The sequence below is a fragment of the Tursiops truncatus genome, chromosome 15, assembly GCF_011762595.2.
Source record: "Tursiops truncatus isolate mTurTru1 chromosome 15, mTurTru1.mat.Y, whole genome shotgun sequence".
In the NCBI taxonomy this organism is placed as follows: Eukaryota; Metazoa; Chordata; class Mammalia; order Artiodactyla; family Delphinidae; genus Tursiops; species Tursiops truncatus.
This window is the reverse complement of record NC_047048.1, coordinates 34,723,172-34,745,487: the sequence shown is the minus strand read 5'-3', so window position 1 is coordinate 34,745,487 and position 22,316 is coordinate 34,723,172. Positions and strand designations below refer to the sequence as shown.

The 22,316-nt window shown below is 44.4% G+C and overlaps 1 protein-coding gene across 2 annotated transcripts in view; it reads right to left on the bottom strand.

Moving 5' to 3' along the window:
• The window catches only part of ADCY9 (adenylate cyclase 9), a 188,863-nt gene that overhangs the window by 121,605 nt on the left and 44,942 nt on the right, over positions 1-22,316 (bottom strand). Inside the window, exon 1 of one of the 2 annotated variants that reach the window (XR_012326136.1) lies at positions 19,693-21,385. Coding sequence is in view for 1 of the 2 variants with exons in the window: in XM_033839103.2 (XP_033694994.1) it covers positions 19,693-21,385 (1,693 nt within the window). In the remaining variant the exon portion in view is untranslated. Of the gene's footprint in view, positions 1-19,692; positions 21,429-22,316 lie in introns of those variants that run through there. The other variant, XM_033839103.2, reaches the window with a different exon arrangement.

The window sequence follows — 22,316 nt, the reverse complement described above, 5'->3', positions numbered from 1 at the left end:
TCCGCCTCCTCCTACTGCCATCCTTGGGATCGGGAGTGTTCCCCAACCCCAGGAGAGGAGTGCTCCCCAACTCCAGGAGAGCTGGCTTCGCTCTAGACACTTCATCATCCCTACAGAACAACGAATACTTTCCAGAGCTCCCGATGAAAGTTTAAGAAATATGTTTGTTATAAGGTTTTTTTAAAAAGACACAAAGGTGAAATCTAAGACACTTAGCAGGTGACTATTAAGGAATATATCTCTTACACATTAAACCCACATTCATCTTGACACTCACAGCACCGCTCAAAACCTTCAAGAGTGCTTTACCTCTCACCACATCAAGTCTGAACGTCTTCCTTTCATTCATTCACACCCACAGGGTCAACACCGGAGCACCTGAGGTGAGCCCCCGACCAGTTGGGGCGGAGAGCGGTTGTGTCTGCAGGGGCAAGCAGGTAAAAGCTGCTGCAAGGGGCCAGCAGAGTGGGGAGGCGGGGAGTCCTTCCACTCTGGGAGCTGAGGAGAGGGGAGGAGTGCAGAGAGGCCCTGCTCTGAGAAAACTCACCCAGTAAGGGTGCAGGCTCAAGGCAGAAAGAACAGTTGTGCCTGGTCTAAGGGACTGGAGCCATCTCGGGGAAATGAACAGTAGAAATGCAAAGTCTGAGTTGGTTGCATAATCCAGTTTCACAATTTCTCCTAAGAACAAGCACCTAAATTTTCATTTTAAAAACACTGCATGGGGACTTCCCTGGTGGCACAGTGGTTAAGAATCTGCCTGCCAATGCAGGGGACATGGGTTCGATCCCTGGTCCGGGAAGATCCCACATGCCACAGTGCAACTAAGCCTGTGCGCCACAACTACTGAGCCCGCATGCTACAACTACTGAAGCCTGCGTGCCTAGAGCCCGTGCCCCACAAAAGAAACCACCACAATGAGAAGTCCGCGCACCACAACGAAGAGTAGCCCCCGCTCACCGCAACTAGAGAAAGCCCACACGCAGCAACAAGGACCCAACTCAGCCAAAAAAAAAACAAAAACAAAAACACTGCATGTTTTCATTAAAGTCACAGGCTTAATGCTTTGCATCCTTAAGGGCCATTTTCTTTCTTTATGCCCCCACCTCAAACCATCCTTGACAGCAGAAGCCTGATACTCTTTGGGGGATCTCCCTTTCACCTGTTCCAGAAAGAGACCCCACCCCCACCTGGCCCCAGTTGATGGATGGAGGAAAGTAAGACCAAGCCAACAGGGCCTCACTCCCCTTACTGGTGACTGGTGAGAACATGGACATGGTCCTGCCCTGGCCAAAGGGACCTGAGGGAGGTCTGCTTGGGGATGTCTAGGAAAAGTTTCATTACTAATAAGACATGCATGTGAAGGAAAGGCCCTCTTCTTTACTGGATGTCATGTCACCTGGAATGTCTACAGACACCTTGTGCCACAAGAGAAGACATCTCCCACACAGCAGGGATGGCAGAGAGCAAAGACAGACAGCACCTGGGTCCTTGAAAATGTCATCAAACCTCTGACTTAAAAACCTGGAACTGCCACACTTCTTGTTATATGAGATAAGAAATTCTTTTATTTTTAGCTACTTTTAGTTAGGTCTTCATTAACTCACACACTACTAATTTGAAACTACCTTGGCTTTATTTGTAAGCATTTCTACATATGTTTACATCCCTTATGAAGTGAGGAGTTTTCTATTTTATGGTGAAGCTTTGTTTTATTTTACAACATCTCCTGTGGGTTTTTTTCCCTTTTTCTTTTTTTTTTTTTTTTTTTTTGGCTGTGCTGCACGGCTTGCAGGATCTCAGTTCCCTGACCAGGGACTGAACCCAGGCCACAGCAGTGAAAGCCCAGAACCCTAACCACTAGGAAACCAGGGAACTCCCCGACATCTCTTCTTTAAGGAAAACACACGGTAAGAGCTCTGGCAGCATTTCACACAGTTCAGGGAAGGCACTCAATCTAGTGGACATAAGTGTTCCAGGCCCTGGAAGATGTACTCACTGTGATCTCCCCATGGCTAAATAAAGCATCACATGCTTTAAGATCCTTCACTCTATTCTACACTTCTTAGCAATCTTGTTCCTATTAACTAGGCCCCCCACATATTTTGATTTCGTGGAGAAAATGCCCTGGGCAGTAGATATGAATATTCTACCCGCAGAAAAATACACTATATTCCCCAATGTAAAGTAATACATTGGCACCTAGCTTGTATATCAGTCTCATGATTAGCATGAATCAGTCCTCCTAAACTTGTACAACTCTGAACACCAATGGAAATGAAGATTCTGAATGTCTGACTTCTATCTCTCCCAAGAGGCTGCAGCAGCACCATCCACCGCATCCCCCTCTGCCCTGCAGAGACAAACTACGAAATCTCAATCTCCAATCGCACTGCCTTGTACTACGATACATTCCAATTAATTGTCAGTGTTAGTTAATGTTAGTCTTCGAGGTTTCTGTGTTTTCTATAACAGCTTTTTTGAGATACGATTCACATACCATACAATTCATCCATTTATAGTATACAATTCAGTGATATTTAGTATATTCACAGAGTTGTACAACCATCACCACAATCAATTTCAGAACATTTTCACTGCCTCAAAAAGAAACCCCATACCCATAAGCAGTCACCCTCCTTTTCCCTTCAATTCCCCCAGCCTGAGGCAACCACTAATTTATTTTCTGTTTCTATGCATTTGCCTGTTCTGGACACTTGATATCCTTTAATATGCAGCCTTTTGTGTCTGGCTTCTTTCACTGAGCAGGATGTTTGGGAGCTTCATCCACATGGTAGTGTGTGTCAGTGCTTCATTCCTTTTTATGGCTGAACAGTATTCCATCTAACGACAGACCACATTTGTTTATCTGTTCAGCACTGGATGGACATCTGGATTGTTTCCACCTTGTGGCTGTTACGACGAATAACGTTTTCTGGTTTTCTGGGTGCACACCTGGAGTGGACTGCTGGGTCACATGGTAACGCTGTTTGACCTTCTGAGGAGCCGCCAGGCTGCTCCCGCCCCGGCAGGGGGCTCCACCTCACACCCCACCAGCACAATGGGTGTAGTCTGGGGGAGTTTCGAGACAAGGACCACGGTTTATTCGTCCTCGTATCCTCAATCCCTACCAGGCCCTCAAAAACTTTGTTTAATGAATGAATGTGAACAAATGTGGCTTAAAAAAGAAAAAGCAAAATGTAGCCCAGCAGCAGAGTAACAGGCGCTTTCAAGGATGGTTCCTCCCTGGCGGGATCCTGACACAGGCTACACACTCCCTCTGTGCCCTGGAGGAGGTGCCCCCACTTACCTGCAGCTTTACCTCCCCACCCACAGGCTCGAAGAATATCCTAGCAGAAGGCAAATGACATCTGCTGCAACCCCGTGGGCCCGAGGGCTGCCTCACAGTGTGGGCTCATCCACTCATGGGCATTGTAACCCAGCTGCCCTACAGGGCGTTCCAAGCTGCCCACAAGGGCAACTTCTCAGGGGGACCAATAAACACACCTTGGCGGGGGCGGGCGACACCACTCCCCAGAGTGGGGGCTGAGGTGGCACTGGAGCATCCCACCCACTCTACGTTCTCAGCACACGGCCTCCACCATCATCTTCGTCGCCACAGAGGGACCCTGCCTCTTCCTTTGCCCCAAAGGAGGAAGAGTAGTTTTCTGATTAGAGACTCACTTTTCTCCTCTTCTACCCTGAACAGTACTGACACTTAATATCGCTGACATGTTCACATACTTCTTCTTGTTTTAACTACATAAAAACAAATAAAAATGAACTATGAACCAATGACCTTGTTTGGGAGCTGAGCACTGTCGGTAGCCAATGTTTTTTTAGAAAAACGTTCTATATTAAGGTCGCACCGTGGGAACACTGCTAGCCATGGATAGTATCCCACATCCCTGTGCTCGAAGGAGAGTTAACAAGTGGAGAGTGTCCGGACGGAACGGGAGGCCCCCGGCTCACTAGCCCCACGGAAACCAGAGGGGAAGCCTAATTTTACCACACTGTATTTAGACAGTTTGGATTCATTTGAACAAGAAAGTTCCTAGAGCTGCTCGGGGCTTTTTTTTTTTTTTTTTTTTTTTGGTCAATATTTAATTAGCACTTTTTTAAAGCTTGCCCTAGATAACAACTGTTTATCTAACATACAATTCCAAAGTTGCCAAATCCAATGCCAGCCCAGAGGGGACAGCCAAAACCCATATGTTTATCAAAAAGAAAAGGTCTCTAAACATGTTATATCTACATGATAGTTCTTTTCCTAATCGTAATACCACTCCAACTTACAGGGAACAAAGTCATTATTTCAATCAGGATACATCATTCATAGCTACCTATTATGAGCTTGGCTCTCAACTGAGAGGACATTTGCTGAAACATCTGATTGCCAGATGTGACTAACAACAGGGTCCTTCTTACAAGTTTCTCATTTTAAAAAGTGGCAGAGGTTTGTCCAAAAGTTAAATATAGAGTTACTCTATGACCCAGCAATTCCACTCCTAGGCATATACCCCAAACAACTGAAAACATGTACTCAAAAAAAAAAAAAAAAAAAAAGAAGGTTCACAGCAGCACTATTCACAATAGTCAAAAGGTGGAAATAGCTTAAATATCCATGAGCAGACGAATGGATAAACAAAATGTGGTCCATCCACACAATGGAGTAGTATTCAGCCATAAAAAGAAATGAAGTTCCAATACATGCTACAACATGGATGAACCTTGAAAATATTATGCTAAGTGAAAGAAGCCAGACACAAAAGGTCCCATATGATCTATTCACACGAAATATCCAGCGTAGGCAAATGCATGGAGACGGAGAGTAGATTAGTGATTGTCAGGTGCTAGGAAGAAGGAGGAATGGGGAGAGACTGCTTAACAGATATGGGGTTTTCATCTGGGGCCATGAAAATGTGCTGGAATTAGAGGCTGTACAACACTGTGAATGTACTAAATGCCAATGAATTGGTAACTTTAAAATGGTTAATTTTATGTAATGTGAATTTCACATCAATTTTTTAAAAAGTGAACAGAACATCAGGAAAGTGTTGGATTACAGCAAGGAGGTGGGTGGCAGAGCAGAGCCCTTAAAAAGTTCTCCATGTGGTAGGAGAAGCCCAGCGTCAGTTTATAAAAGCAATTAGGGCAGCATCACCAGGCCTGTAGTTTAGACTGGGAGCCAGTCAGGTTCAGATCAATCCTAAGTCCCTACCCAAGGACTTTCCATGACAGTCTTACAAAGACTATCGTTAAGAAATGTTGACCCCTGATCCCAGACGCTGGGCGAGCAGCTCAGGATGCCCCGTGGAGAAGTATGAACTGAGCACCTGACACATGAAAATACATTTTTCTTTATCTGTAAAAGGGGGGAAGCGGGAATTCAAGTGCTGCGTTCACAGTCATAAATCAGCCATAAAATTTATTAACATCTCTTCAGAGAAATGAATGCACCTTCCTTCCACCAGACACAAAATCATGAACAGCAGTGACTACGTCCTCACCCTGCTCTATTTTTCTGCGCAGCCCCAGTGCTGTGAAACACTGTGTCCAGCTTCTCATGTATCTGGTTTTACAGTCTCCCTTATCACAATCCCCATCCCGATCCCCCTGTGCCTGGAGCTCACGGCAGGGGGAGAAGCACATGCAAAGGGCAGGTGAGCACCAAAGACGAAAGGTGAGTTGTCTGGATAGGAGGGAAGCCTGCATCTGACTCCCTCCTTGACTCTCAGTGGTGGGGACCTGACACTAGAGCACCCACTCCCGCTGTGCTCCCCCACCACCGCTTTCTCACAGCTGCTAGGGAGGGCGGGTACCATCCATTGCATGGGTTTCAACACTTGAGAAACAGGTTGGGGGGAGGGGGCAGGCTGAAAACCAACATCCGCTAAACACCTACCGCGCACCAGGCACTCTTACATGCCCCATCCCATTTGATCAGAACCAGAACCCCTCAGGTTAGGCGACACGCTTTCCTAAAGAGAAAAATGATGCACACATGGCGTTTATTAACATGTTAACTACTAGACAATTAAGACATTGACAACCCATCCTCTTAAGAATTGAATCTACCTTAATTTTTAACCTCAGAGAACAGTCTTACTAAACCAGAAGGCCGAAGCCTCCATAGGCTTGACAGACACAGGAATGTAACCTGCAGCGTGAGGAGCGAGCACAGATCAGGTAACTTCGGAGTCGCCTGGGCCTGCACTGGGCGCCTGGCACCTGGCCAGGCCCTTCAGGAAGAACAGACCTTCCTAAAACAAACAGCAACCACAGACTAGCACCATACTAAAGGCTGGACGACTAAATTTGGGGGCTGCAAACCCATACACACCTTCAGCTTAAACCAAAGAGGAAGAAATAAGGCCTCTCCTTCCTTGGCAGGGTATTAGAGGATGCCCAACGCACACACTTCCTATACAATCAGCTATTCTTACCAGATCGTTCTTGGGGAAGTCTGCAAAGTACTTTCCCAAAATTCTGGTAAATTTCAACAACAATCAATACTTCCCAAATTTAACATTCACGTTTTAGCTTTATAATACAACGAGTTATAGAATGAATTGTTAATGAATTCTAATTAATTCATCATTAGTTATAGAATCTATAATTCCCATTTTCTATCTCTACACACTCAAAAGAAACCTACTTCAGTCTTGTGGAAAACATGCTACATTTACTAAGACACAGATTTGATTCAAATTTCCCTTTCTCCTCCCCCTTAAAAATATAATAAAAATAACTGTCATAACATCTTACTCATCTGAACTCAGTACCTAGCAACTTATTCAGAACATAGCTGACAACCAAAAACTTGCACAAAGACGGAACTCTTAGTCTCTTTAATGAAACTATATCTGCAAGGTTAATGAGCTTGGTTATTTGGGGGTTTTTTTATGGAGTAAAGTGAAAACCAGGAGCAAACCTGTTATAGGAAAGCATACACTGATAGCTACATAAGCTGATAGCAAGACAGCAAGCAGAAAAAGTATTTAAAAACATAAGAACTGGAAAAACAATAATCTTGGTTTATTTAAAATAAAGCAAAAAGTCCGATTTTTATAGTCAAATTGCTATATCAATAAAAGCCAAATAACAAGCAATAAAAATAACTGAGTCAACAAGAAAATTAAATTTTATTTGGCATATTTCATTTTTATGAAGGTAAAAAGTGTTTTATACATTTCAGAAACACAGAACCAAATGTTTAAACTGCTTAACCAGGAAAACATCTGATTGACTAAAGGGGGAAATCCTGAGCTCTTCAGAAAACTTGACAAATCCAGAAAGACTTATTAATACTATATTTGATATTTATATCTAACAACGTATCAAATGAGGCTGGTTTCAAAGTCAACCACATGCTACTCCCAAAGCTGTCTATTCAGGAACTGGCTGGGAGAAAGGAAGGGGATCAGAGAATTTAATATTTAATCAACATGGATCAAGCTTAGAAAAGAGAACAGCTGTTAAAAAAAAAAACTAAACTGATTATGTGAAACTACAATTCAGTATTAAATCTCATTTAATCATGTCTCTCAGGAAAACTTCTAAACACTAGTGAAAATGAAATAGCCATATTTTAGTCAAGTTATATTATTAAATAATAAAAGATTTTTTATCATTTCAATTTATTTTCAAACAATCAGTTTGTTGATTTTGAAAAAAGAATCACTTTTCCATCAACTGATGAATGGATAAACAAAATGTGATCTATCCATACAATGGACTATTATGCAACCAAATAAAGGGATGAAGTACTGATACAGGCTACAACACAGGTAACCTTGAAAACAATATGCTCAGTGAAAGAAATCAGACACAAAAGGCTGCATATTGCATGATTTCATGTGTATGAAACGTCCAGAATAGGCAAATCCACAGAGACAGAAAGTAGATTAGTGGTTGCCAGGGCCTGGGAGGTTTAGGTGGAAATGGGAAGTGAGTGCTAATGGGTACAGAGGTTCATTTGGGGGTGATAAAAATGTTCTAAGATTGATTATGGTGATGTGCACACATCTGTCAATATACTAAAAATCACTGAATTGCATACTTTAACTGGTACAGTATGTGAATTATATGTCAAAAAGAGCTGTTATTTAAAAAAGAAAAGCTTAAAATCAGCCACTCTAAGAACCTTGTTCATATTCCTTGTTCAGGAAAGTTCCACACACCATAACCAATGTTGTTGAAAGAAACAGAAACCTTAGTGCAAACTGGAACACCTCCAGGGGAGTATATGGAATTGGAAATTTAATAGCTACTAAATAAAGTAACATCATGACTAGAGCTATGAAAGCAAACATTTGCATTTGAACTTCAAATGGCAGAGGGACAAAGTTGTTATCTTAGAATCATCAGCTCTGAAAGTGTTCATAAATCACAATTTCTTTCAGGAGCCAGAAAGAACACAGAGTTAATTAAGTTATTCCAGCTGAGAAAGTCACTATGAAATGTGTGTTAGAGACCAGAAAAATCCTTTGAAATGTTTTGTTTGCATGGTGTTCCAAAAGTTTTTAACCTCCTGCAATTACTGACACACTGAGTCAGTCGCCTTAGCTGGTAGAAAACATATGACTCCAACGGGCTGTGAATAACAGTTTCTCTGAGGGAAGCTACAGTTTCACAAGTTGGGCCTTTGTTGAGGTGAAATTCTCTCTCAGGTCAGATGACATATGTACCCAGAGTCAACGCTGTCTTTCAGAACAAAGTAGAGTGTTTTTCCTTTTCACTTTGTTTCTCCAGCCATGCAAATCACAGAAAATGTTATATTACTTTCCATGAGCTGCTTTGCTATGCTTCGCTATTTGTAAGAAAGGATAAGAAAACCATTCAATTTCTTTTATAAATCCTTTACAATTAAATCCAAGGGTTTCCTTTTATCATTTGGTGACCTCTAATTCCTAATTAAGAGGCCTAAGCTAGACACTTTCCAGGTGTATTAATTTGGGGGCTACTAAAGTCACACTAACTACACAGTAAATACATAGGACCCTGGCATACTAACTATACAGTCAGCAGATCCAGGAACTCACCGTCAGGAGCAAGTGAGTCTTTTATTAACGGAATAATCAGTAAGAACATTATTAATCCAGTATTTGCTCTGTCCTGCCAGTGAAAAACTTGCCAACACAAGTGAAATTCATCTTACTGGCAACTAACCTTCCAATCTCTCTCCAAAGTAATGTTCAAACAGAAACTGAAGCACATTTTTTTAATTTAATCACTTCACATTTTCTCCAAGCCATTTCAAAAGTAGTTCTCAAACTTTCAAAATAAAATGGGTTTCCTCTAATGATACCCTGGCTTTATATAACAAATGTGATTTTAAAAATGTGTAAATTATACTTCTATAACTCCATCTTATTTACTTATATTTAAAGGAAGTAAAGAATCCTTTAGAACATTAAGAATTTCACCATGCCCCGCAATTTAGCGGTTAGGTAAATCTGAGTTTCCATGTGCTAAATTTATCTAAATAAGGGTTCACAGTTTAAACAAATGAATGAAGAAGAAACCAGTTTTTCATATGAAGAACGCGTACTATGTTCCAGTCACAGAAGCTCAGCTATTCTTAGAGAAGGGTGGGGGATTTAAAGCGCATCTAGTTCAAACTTTACGTTTTACAAACAGGAAGAAACTGAGACAGAGAGATTAAATTATTTTCCCGAAAGTGTTTAACTAGTTAGTGGAGAAAACATCTCAAGATGAAAAGCTAATCTACTGAACAAATTTATTTTTTCAAACAATAATTCTATAAAACTACTTTTCTTTCAGAACATCACCCTTCCCTGGTTTTAGACAGCTCATTCACAAAACAAAAATTAACATTAATGACCACAAGAAGCATTTCTCATGGGGAAAAGAACTCGTTTATGAAGTTACAGAATGCAGTATAATCCACACTTGAGACGTTAACACTTAATAGGGCAGAACTAAATCAATGCGCAATAGTCTCTTTCACTTAAAATGTCAAAGTCTTAACGGGATATTGTATGTTGATATCCATAAACAAGAATATAAATCACCTGCATGTGGGTTTTCTTCCTCTCTACAAACTACGTGGTAAAAAACCAAAGTTAATATTTCCCATACAATTCAAACACAAATATAAATATCTAAAAGCTGATTTCAGTAGCACATTTTTCTTTGGGAGAAAAAAAAATGAACAGAATTTAATAGCATTACATAAAAATCCTGGAAATTATGCACAAAGATTATGCTGGAGCTTTGCCGAAAAAAGGGTATGCTGGCTTTCCATGTGCATAAATTATAATCAAATAGGAATTGTAAGGAGCTACAGCATTATTAAAGATAAATATACTTCCTGAAATCTCCGTTTTAAAAAGCTTAAAAATGATTGCGTAAACTAAGCCATTCAACCCCATATTTCCTGAACCCTAAATAAACACTTGGGTTTTCAATCCTCTGAGTTCCTGCCCGGCGGCCTTCCCCGAAGAACTCAGGAGCCCGGGAGCCCGGGACTGCCCACTGTCCCACACGCATGGGCCCATTTCACACTCCCGGGCACTCTCCCCTCTCCTTCCCTAAGTTCTTTAATGATCCTACCAGTAGCCTCTATTTAATTAACCACTCAACTATTCCTGGAAAACCAGTTGTTGCCTTCCCTCTCCTTTCTGGTTTGTTCCATGTAAATGTCTGGGTTGTGGTTATTCATTCATTCATTCATGTCACAAATATTGAGCATCTGCTATATGCCAGCTATGTTTCTGGCACTAGGAATACAGCAGTAAATAAAATGTGCAAACATTCCTGCTCTCAAGACACATTCCAGTGGGGTGGAGACAGATCAGAAACAAAATAAGTAAGTCAAATGCACATTATACAAGACAGAAAGGAGAGTGGCAGGGCAGTCATTCCAGGAATCACTATTCAGAACAAGGTTCCTGTGAAGGGGATTCCTGAAGTTGGGCCTCCTGGAACCCTTCACAGCTGTCCTGGGGGATGGGGCTCGACGGGCTGGGGGCACACTTCAGTCTGCAAACAAGTGATCTACATTTTGGTCTAGGATTTCTTTCATTTCTTTCATTTTATTGTTCTTTATCCTTATTTACCAACATTCACAGGCACCTGTCCCTCAACAGGCATTAGTGGGAAGATACCAGAGACAGATATGCTGCATTGCTCTATAATTGTCAATTGTAAGAATGTAAATTAAAGCTTCTGAGGAGCTTGAAAAAGCACAAACCATTTGTTCAGCAGTGCTCTTTCTTCATACAAACATGCATATAGTGTTAATTTTCTTTTCAAAAAAGAGGGTAAACCTTACCTCAGTCTCGCTAAACAAACATACCAGACAAACAGAATTAATGAGATTTTAATGCCTATAATTTCTCTACTCCATAAAAATGTTACTCGATGAGTACAAACACTGCCAATTTGTATGAAAAGGATTCAGGGGCCAACTGGAAAGGGTTCTCAGGGCCCAAGACAGGACAATCTGAGCATCAAAAAAAAGAAAAATGATATCTGTAATGGAGGGAAATACACCAAAGAAGCTAAAATCCAAGAGTTTATATTGATTCTTGAAAAAAGCCACTGGTCACCTTCACAAGATGTTAAGAAACCAACTCAGCCTGAAACCTGGAGGATAACGGGAAAGAATCAAGGAAATAGTACACAAACTTCTCAACATACACAGTCCCCAAGATCCTAAGATTTCACAATGGCTGAGATAACAACGTGCCTGAAAACATTGAACAGGAAAGAGCTGAACGAAGAAAGGTATAGGTTTTTTTCTGTTGTTGCTGCTACTAAGAAAACTGTCCCCACTTTCAGTAACGCTATTTGGTGAATCTAATCTCTACGGAGAGTTACTATGTGCCGAGTACTTTTCTAAGTACTTAATATTATTTTCTCTTTTAATCCTTAAAACAATTTCTATGAAGCGGGGACCAATGTTTTCTAATACAGTCCTTTGGGATTAAATATTGGCTCTACCACTTAGTAGCTTCTTCTAGCTGTGTGACCATTGCAAGTTACTTAACCTCTCTGTGCTTCAGTTCCCTCACCTATAAAATGGAGATAGTAAGTCTCCCTATCTCCAGCCCTTTTTGTATAGAGCATTTGTTTAGGTGATTATTTGATTAATGTCTACTTTCCCTTCTAGGCTGTAGGGTCTAAGAGGGCACAGAGCTCTATCTCCAGAACCTAGTCCAGGCCTCACAAATAGTAGAAACTCACTTGATACTTATTTAATAAATAAATGAGTTTACAGCAGAATACAGTAGAGCTGAATAACTAACTACTCTGGTGTAAACGTCATCCAATATCTCCAGAGTCCCAAAGCTAAAGATTTTCCCATAATTTCTCAACTATCAAGGGTCACATCATCTTAAGTACCTCTAAGCTCTGGGGACCAGAAGCAGCCCAAGAACAATACTGCCTAAACTCCCTAGAGTTTTTCAGTAAAGAAGCTACCAAACCTGGCAGCTACAGTTTAACTAGGGCAAGTTATTGGTGTTCTGTATTTTGGACACTTGCCCTTTTTCATTCGAGAAACTGACACAATCACAGTCCCTGGTGTGTTCTGGGTTTCAGTACCCAGTTATGCAAGATGTGCACCAAACAGAGTGCCGGAAAAAAGAAACACCCTTGAGTGCAGTACAAAACGTGACTCCCCAGGCAGAAGAGTTGGTTATTATTTATTGAACGCCTGTTGCAATCAAGTCACTATGCTAATAAGTGCTTTACTTGAATAATCATCTCGTTTGAGTCTCCCAACAGGCCTCTGACGGAGGAGCTATCATTCCTAGCTTGCCCAAGGTTCCACAGTTCAGAAATGAGAAATGAATCCAAATGTATGGGAAACCAAAACCCACGCACAGGACCGCTATACTATTCTGCCAAAGGGGGAGCCCGGCAAAAATAAATCAAAAAACAAAGTTGACAGTCTTCATCCTGACCCCTCAACACCAGCAGCAGAGATCTGGCAGAATCACAAAGGATTTTTTTGAGAAAAAGGAAATGTATGAACTGAAGTCACTTGCTACTTCCACAATAAATGTCACATGTCTATCCTAATTCCAGTGTGAACTGTCCCATCTACATGAGAATGTGTGTTTGAGGAGTAGGTACAAAACCCTCACTCTTCCTATCTTACCATTTAGGGAAGCAGTTCTGAAAGTGCGGTGTGCAGACCCCCATGGGTCCCTAAGACTTCTACAAGGTATCTGTGAGATCAAAACTATTTTCATAATAACACTAAGACATTATTTGCCTTTCTCAGTGTTGACATTGGCCTTGATGGTACAAAAGCAAAGGTGGTTAAGACTGCTGGTGCCTGACTAAACTGTGCTAGTCATCAGTGAGCTCTGTCTCACCACACACTTGCAGAAGGAAAAAACGGTCATTTGCACTTAAGAATGTCCTCTGATGAAGCAGTAAAATCGAATAATTGTGTTAAATCTTGAGTGTGTGTCCCTTTAACGTTCTGTGGGATGACATGGGAATAGCACCGCCCAGAGCACTGACGTGATTGGTTGTCACCAAAAGCATCTGCACACCTGTTTGGGCTGCAAGCTGAACTAGCTGCTTTTTTGATGGAACATCGTTTATACTTGACCCACAGACAGACTATGGTCACTCAGACTTGAGTATCTGGCAGACCGTTCCTGAAAAATGAATGAAATGAGTCTGTCGCTTCAAGGAAAACAACTGACAGTATTTGTTGCCAAGGATGAAACTCAAACTTTCAAGTGAAAACCAGAATTTTGGAAAGCTTTTATCTGCCACTGTGAAGCTGACATCGTCCCTATATTTAAAGACTTCGCTTCTGTCAACATTTGGAAGATCTGCATAACTCAAGAAACCATAATTTTCCAAATGACCAATACATGACGTTAGAAAATCACACCCGGGGAAAGGTTCGTTTAAAAATCCAACGGGGGCTTCCCTGGTGGCGCAGTGGTTGAGAGTCCACCTGCCGATGCAGGGGACACGGGTTCGTGCCCCGGTCTGGGAAGATCCCACATGCCACGGATCGGCTGGGCCCGTGAGCCATGGCCGCTGAGCCTGCGCGTCTGGAGCCTGTGCTCCGCAACGGGAGAGTCCACAACAGTGAGAGGCCCGCGTACTGCAAAAAAAAAAAAAAAAAAAAAATCCAACGGGGTTTTGATAGCAGACGAAAAAACTGATTAGTAGGATTTCAGATTCCATATTGCAACTAACCCTTAAGAAACTACCACTTCTTGGATGTTGGTACAGTATCAAAGAAAAACATCCACAATTGTCTAAAACAGCTATCAAAATGCTCCTCCACTTTCCAATTATATATCTCTGAGAGCCAGATTTTCCACACATTCTTCAACATAGTGCAACAGACTGAAGGCCAAAGCAGTTAAGAAAATCCAGCTGACAGGCTTAAAAATGGCTAAATGGCTAACATGGTAAATATTTATTATGTGTGTATGTGGAATGACTATACTCTCACAATATCGAAATCCAAACAGAAATACCAATTAAGTCACCAATCAACAGAGAGACGAAAATTTAAGCACATGTGCACACACGATAGAAAATTCACTGTGTTCTTTTCAAGATTATTATTCCACAGCAAAGTACATAGGCGACACTAACCAGTAAGTAGAAATACAATTATTATTTGAAGGCTGGCTAGTAAATGAGAACCCCGAAATTTCTTTACTTATTCTATTTGCTTCTTTTTAATTTTTCCTTCTTAGTTATTCTACCTGAAAAGATTATCCTCCCTGCTTCATTCCACCTGAAATTCAGGGAACCATTCCCTTAACTTTCTTTGCCAAAGGCTAATTCTACTCAAAAGCTGGTCCTCAGAATTAACAGCTTGCGGGGGGGGGGGGGGGTACCTCCCTGGTGGCGCAGTGGTTAAGAATCCGCCTGCTAATGCAGGGGACACGGATTTGAGCCCAGGTCCGGGAAGATCCCACATGCCGCGGAGCACGGGTGCACTAAGCCTGTGTGCCACAGTACTGAGCCTGCGCTCTAGAGCCCCTGAGCCACAACTACTGAAGCCTGCGCACCTGGAGCCCGTGCTCCGCAACAAGAGAAGCCACCACAAGGAGAAGCGCACACCGCAACGAAGAGTAGCCCCCGCTCACCGCAACTCAGAGAAAGCCCGCGCACAGCCATCCATCCATCCATCCATCAATCAATAAATATTAAAAAAAAAAGAATTAACAGCTGTGTGCTCCTCTGGAAGCCACATAATTTGGTCTGAAGGAGCCTGAATAAACGGTCATCGGGGGCTGCCTGAGCACCGACTCCACAGCTGTTTGTCGTCTCCGATCCCAGATGTCAAGCCAAATTTTCTGCTTCATCTTATCTCTGCCCCTTGCTACTCGAGAGGCTGTTTCGACGTGCACAAGCGAGTCTGTGCAAGGACGCAGGTGAGCAGGGAGTTTCTCTTCAACATGACTTAAGAGCGGACACCAAGCGGTCAGCTCTGGGCAAGCACTACCGTGGCAAGGGTTACAAGCTATCCAAGCTACCAGTTGAAGCCAGGGGTGCATTTGAGCAAGCAAACTGCACCCTAAACTAGTGTGTAGCCAGGGCTCCTAGCTGTAGCTGGCAGGGAACCAGGGAGCCCAGACTTCAAGTTTGGGACAGCTGCTGGCAAAAGCTGAAGCGCCAAGTATGTCTGTCCACTGTCAGTTTGAGGAGTGGCCCCAGACAGGGGCTAGACAGGGACTCTTCCAAGTGCCACCCATCAGCACATGGTGAAGGGCTCGGTCACTGAGGTGGCCAGTGGGTAACCATCTCTACCAATGCACATCAACAGATCTTTCCCCGAGCTAAAAGCTTGGTTTGGGGGGGAAGTCTTGTTTTGTTTCTGCACCTAACAATGCAGTAGCCTCAACATTCCCTTCTACAAATACATGAGTGTTGGTGTCGATTTGGAATGACTGTGCACCTTCGTTTTATCTTCCTAGTATTTAAGAGAAAATATGACTGTATTTTCTGACAGTTTCACTTTCTTTGTGACTCTCTACCTATGAAAGGAAAAACTAACAGTTCTAGACAACACTCCTCACCTTTTTGCTTGTGGCCCAAGACAGAACGGAACAGCCAGTACCCTCATGGGCCCGGTGGTATGTCCCAAATAGTGTGAAAGGATCCTTCTTCCCATCACTCAAATCAGACTATTTCTTCCTAATCTTTAATAATAATTGCCCCTCACTTTCTGGATCATTTCCAAAATCCTAGTCCTGTGCTGAAAATTCTTTCAACCTTCTCTCTAAGTGATTGGGCACCCTCTCTAAAATTTCACACACAAACTTTATCTTTTACTTGTTTATTGTCTGATCATCCTTTTATAACAGAATCACCACGAGGGCAGAAATTTTGGTGTTTTGTTCACTGCTGTATCCCCAGCACCTAGAAATGTGCCCAAAACAAAATAAGTTATCTGTTGAATGAATGAATGGACAAGCCAGGGGCTCCTGGCCTATTTCATATTCTACAACTTGATTCTGCATTTTCCATTCACACCACAGAAACTTCAAAGGCCTCTCACCCATGACTGATGTCAAACTGTCCCCATGTCAATTCCAGAAACTTGAAAAGCCATTTCCGGTTCAAAGAATCAAGCCCCTTGCCTGCCCCCGTCATCTGTTTAAATACGGTTGTAAATCCAATCCAGCTGATCTTACTGCTGCTCACATCTATCCCCTCATCTCCACTACCACTGCTGTTACCTTGGTCTAAGCCACTATTGCCTCTGCCTGGGATTTACTGAAACAGCTCACTAATCACCAACTCACATTCCCTAGAACTGAAAGAGTAAACTTTCTCAAATTGCAAATCAGATCACCTAAGCTTCCTGCTCAAAGCCCATCAGTGGCTACCCATTACCTACAGGATGGAATCCAAACTCCTTCCCAGGTAATCGCAGTCTTCCTTGTCCTGATGAACTACTTAAACTGCCCAGTCCACCAAGAAACGTAAATCCAAGCCTTTGCCCACGCTTCCTCCTCTGCACCGAATGTCCTTCTTTTATCCACTGGAAAGCCACTGCTCGACCTCAAGACCCCCCAGGTGCGTGCACCTCTCTACTGTATTCCCACCTCTGGACTCGACGATGTTTATACCCTCGAGCTCCCCCAAGTCACAAACCATCACGACTCCACCTGTGCGTCTATGGGGCCAGGCGCCGTGAAAGCACAACAAAGATGTTCTCGGGGTGAGTGAATGTGCAGAAATGATGAAAGTCCACTTCCCACAAAGCCTGTTCAGACAAATTACAGAGCGGCAGCTTCCTTTCACACTGCCAGGCTAGTGCTGGAATCCCCAGTTTATTCAATGGATATTCATTTCTACAGAATCCTCTACTGGTTATTTTTAACCCCAAGATCAGAAAAGGGGACAAAAGGACAAAACTGCCAACACTGCGTAGAGAAAAATATCTGCCACAAACCCAAAGATGGGCTAAAAGGAATCTTATGTATATAACCTTAGCCCTCTGTATGAAAAGGGTCTTCTACAAACTATGCTATCATCTCAACTGAGCAGATTTGTACAATGTCAGGAAAATTGAACTGTGCAGTTTCAAAAAAGGTCAGGAAGTTGTGTAGACATCCTCTATTACTGGGGTCCCGTCCAGAGGTTTTCAAAATGTGCTGAATAAAGCAAAAATCATGGTCTCAGGGAAACTGTTAAAGGAAAGAATATCATACCAAAAAATCACTGGTTAAGCTAAGCCTTCTATCCTTCCCCATATCCCATCCAGTGCTAAAACTTTTCCTTATAAATATACAGTGTACACAAATTTAAAGAAAAGGTTAATTTACGAAATTTACACTATGTGAGTTTTTCCTAAAAATCAACAAACTCATTCTGGCTTTTCTTTTTTTTTTTTTGGGTCAGTGTCTTTGAGACCTTTGATCTGTAAGTTGAAAATAAAATTACACATAAATTAACAAAAATGGGTATTGCCAAAGAATCAAAGACCTGGCAATTTCCAGACATACTTAATGATTACATCTGTTTTTATTTTTGAAATTCAAGTAATACACTGTTCAAAGCACCACTTACAAAACTGCTATCATTGTCATACTTAATCTAATGTAGTACAGCGCTGCTCCATTCTCTGGAATCTGTCCCACAACCCCTGAGGACAGAGCCTGAGACACTCAGATCCCAAAGGTGCCAAAATGTCAAGCAGGGATTACATCCTCACCCCACTCCACTGGCACCTCCAGATTCCAGAGCAAGAGACACCCTCCTGCAAAGGAAGACACTTGTCACAGCAGAATCTCTTAAGCGAACTACAAAGTATAGTTTCTGACCTCATCAATGTAGCCTTGCAAGCTATTGAGGCAGAGAGAATTATGAAGTGAAAATATATTTCTACTCTACCCACAAATTCTTCAACTGTTGGCAAAATTAACAGAATAAAGAAAAATTAGGATAAGAATAAAGCACCCTCACCAGATAATAGATAAGTAAATGACATGGAACTCCGATCACAAGCAGAGAAAGAAAATATCAACTGAGCACACGGGACTGTGTCAAGGCTGACAATTTACCCAGGCCCTCAAACTCAATCACTTACCAGGGCCGATTTACACTATTACTTCTCCTGTCTCTGATTTAAGCTGTTACTTCTCCTTCTGAGGATTCCATACCCTGGGGCTTTTCACTGTGTAATTATGCAACGTGGGGGCACCACAAAACACAATACAGCTTTACAAATGTTGGCTTTTTAAAAATTCATGTTATTTTCTCTACATACTTCCAAAATAGATGTTCCCCTCAATCCAGAAGACTTTAGTAAAATATAAGGACAATTTTAAAAAAGGATGGGAGAGGATGTTATTTAGAATTCTTACTTTTGATCCCACTTACTTATACATCATTTCCCAGACCTCAAAGATTTTTGCCCTAAGTGAAAATAAAAGAAAAATAAAATAAAAGAAGCAGCTCAGTGAAAACATAAAGAATAGCAGTAAGGAGCTTAAGACAGGGACACATCTGAGGGGTTGGGGGAGGGGGTCTAAACTTTCAAATCACCTGGTTGTCTGAGAAGTTCAATATTCTAAAATGCTGCAGTCTATAAGGTAAGACAAATACCATGATAAGAAAGCATTGTTAAATAAATGAAAGCTGAAAATGCAAACATTTTAAAAAAAGAGATTTAGGCAAAAGGCAGTGTGCACTTAGGGGTACATAATTTCATCTAATTCTCAAGGGTCTTGCAGGGCTGAGCCGACTTCCTTATCCCAGCAAAGTGAGGCCCAGAGAGGAGAAAAGTTTTATTCTTCACATTTTTGGAAAAAGGCATAGAAAAACGTTTTGATGGGGCTTCAGGGTGACCAAATGGATCACAAAGGCAATTTCTTATGGTGTTTCAAAGTTTTGACCACTGAAAGGCTCCAATCCCCTTACACTCATCAGACCTGCCCCAGAATCTCAGAAACATTAACAGCCGACTGGCAGGATACATATTGTCAAAGTTCTCCTTCCTTCAAAAAAAGGTGTCATCTATGTCAGCACTGTCAGGGTGTCAACAGATCTGTGATACCTCACTCACTGGGGGAAAAGTCCCACTGGTCCTGAGATGCCCCCATGATAAGGTGTCCGAGAACAACTGATCTGCCTCCAGATGCTGACAGTGGAAAAAGACTGTTTTGTTTTTCCAACACAAATGGGATTGGGGAAGGAGATGACAAGGCAAAGAAATGCACATACCTTTCAACTGGTCAGCAACAACGTTCTGGCCGAGGCGTTCAGTAACCTTCCCATCTTCCATTTCGTACCGGTCATCTAGGTATTTTGCAGTGGCCTCGGAAATGTGAACCTTGCCAGCCACTCCCAGCTGCTCCATGAGATTGGCCAAGTTCACATCATTGGACCACACGTCGAATTTAAACCTCCTCATGCCCAAGATGCCGCACAAGACAGTCCCCGTGTGAACCCCAACGCGCATGTTCACCATCTCTTTCTTCTCTTGGCAGAACTGCTCGATAGCCCTTATCATGCCCAAGCCCATTTCAATGCAGCAGTAGGCATGGTCGGCCCGAGGCTCGGGACACCCGGCCACACAATAGTAGCAGTCTCCCAGAGTGCTGATTTTCTCACACTTGGTCTCCTCGCACAACCGGTCGAAGCGGCCGAACAGATCATTGAGGAGCCCCACCAGGGCATGGGCAGACTTATTGGCACTCATCTTGGTGAAGCCCACAATATCTGCGAATAAAATACTGACCTCTTCGATCTGCTGCATTTTGAATGGGCGGAAGGCAATAGGGGCTTTCTGTATGGAAGACTTTTTCTTCCTGTTCTTGGGGCTGGAGGTGGCATGCCTTTTGACAGAATTCTCGCTCTCCTCGTCCCCCTGCTTCATCAAGTCATCAGCTATGATTCTTGGCATCACAGAATGAATCATCCTCTCTTTCAGCGCTTTTTCCACTTCCAGATCCTTTCCATGCATAATTGACTGGCCCACCTTGAGGAAGGTGCTCCTGGATCTCACCTGGGACATGATGAACAGGTGGATCCCAATGGCGTGAATGCAGACATGCAGCAGGGCTCGGCTCAGCAGCTCCCAGTGCAGGGCCTCTGCTCCAGGTGAGGGGAAGCAGCCTTTGTCTTGGAAATGATAGCCAAAGGTCTCAAAAAGAACAGAATAGGCCACTCCCAAAATCAAGCTCAAGTACAAAGGTAAGTGCATGACGGTGTAGAGCAAAAAGAGCACTTCAATGCACATGGAAAAGCTCCCCACTTGAGATAAGCAAGTGTCTGTGGGCCTGGCTGCCCGAGTATGATTGAAGCTGTCAACTCGTCCTGAGAAGGGCGTCAAAACCTGAAACTGGGAAGCCAGAGTCAGGGCGAACACCAGGAGGGTAAGAACCAGCGAGGTCCACACGTAATGCCGGGCGTACAGCTTGGTGAAGGTAAACAGAAAAAAGCCCACACACACCACGAGGAAGCACAGAGCAGGGGCTACCATGACAGTCAGTTTGGATCTCATGTGGACCCCAAAATAGATGCTCCAGAGAAGGCAGGCGAAGCCAATGTAGAAGAGCGCATACCGGAAGCGGCGCTGGGTCTGCGGGAAGCAGCGCTCCATGCAAGCCTCCTCCAGGTTCATGGAGTCGAATTTGGGGTCCCACCACCGACTGGAGGCCCTCTCGAACAGCTGAGGCAGCTTCTTTTTCCTGCGCAGGCGGCCTCCGGCGCCCATTCTCCGGGGGACGCCCCCTGAGTCCCCGGAGCTGCTACAGCTGGAGGAGATGCTGTACTTGCAGTGTTTCGGGTGGCTGTTGGAGGACAGCTGCTTGGGGTTGATTTTGACCCTCACGCTGTTGCTGTCTCCGCTGGAGTCACAACTCACCTCGGTGCTGTGGTGCTGCAGCAGCTGTTGGTGGGGCGGGGAAGCCATGTTGCCGAGCGCTCGGAAGCCTCCCGGCCGGGGTCACCGGAACCTATCAGCGAGACAACCAGAGTTACACTGGCATCTGTTCCTGCAGGTACGCACACCTGAAGGCCACGAGCTCTACCGGTTTCCTAAGTGGGGGCCCCGGCGGTCTACTGGGAAAGGCACCGTCTGCTCACAACAACCGGGTAATGTCTGAGCGCCACTCCACCGTCCCCCCTCGAGGCCAACCGCAGCCACCGGGGCCGGACCTGGAACACACGGGGGTCCGAGCGGCGGCCGCCCCCGCGCCCGTCCACCGCCGCCCGAGCCCGCGGTGCGTTTCCTTCGCGCGCACTCGCCTGCTCCGCCGCCGGCTCCGGAGGGAAAGTCCAGCCGAGCCCTCTCACGCCGCGGGCCGCTCTCGCAAACACAGCTCTCCCGGCGGCGGCCGCGGGCCCCTCATGCTGCGCACAGAGCGGCGCCTCGGCCGCTTCAAGGCCGGCGGCCGGACCCCCGCCCCCGCCCCGCGCCCGGCGCCCTCGCGCTCTACTGCTCCGCTGGCGGCGGGCGGGCTGCGAGGCCCGGCGCAAGTTTGCGGATCCCGCGGCGCTGCGGCCGCCCCCGTTGGCGCGGCTCGTCTAGCGGGGCCTGACCCGGCCGCACCGCCCCTCCCGGCCTCCGGGGCCAACCCCGCGCCCCGGAGCTGCCGGGCGCCGAGCGCAGGGCGCGGCGGGCGCGGGCCCCTCAGCCGGCGGCCCGTCCGCGGCGCTGCCGCAGAGCCCGCTCCCGGGACGTCCGCCTGCCCACGCCTGGGGCGGCCTCCCGAGCTAGAGATGCCGCCGCGGCCGCAGCCGCAGCCGAGCCCCTCGATGCCGCTGCCTCATGTCGGAAGAGCCGCCGCCGACGCCACCGCCACCATCTCCAGCCCCCTCCCTCTCCCCCTCCCGCTGTCACT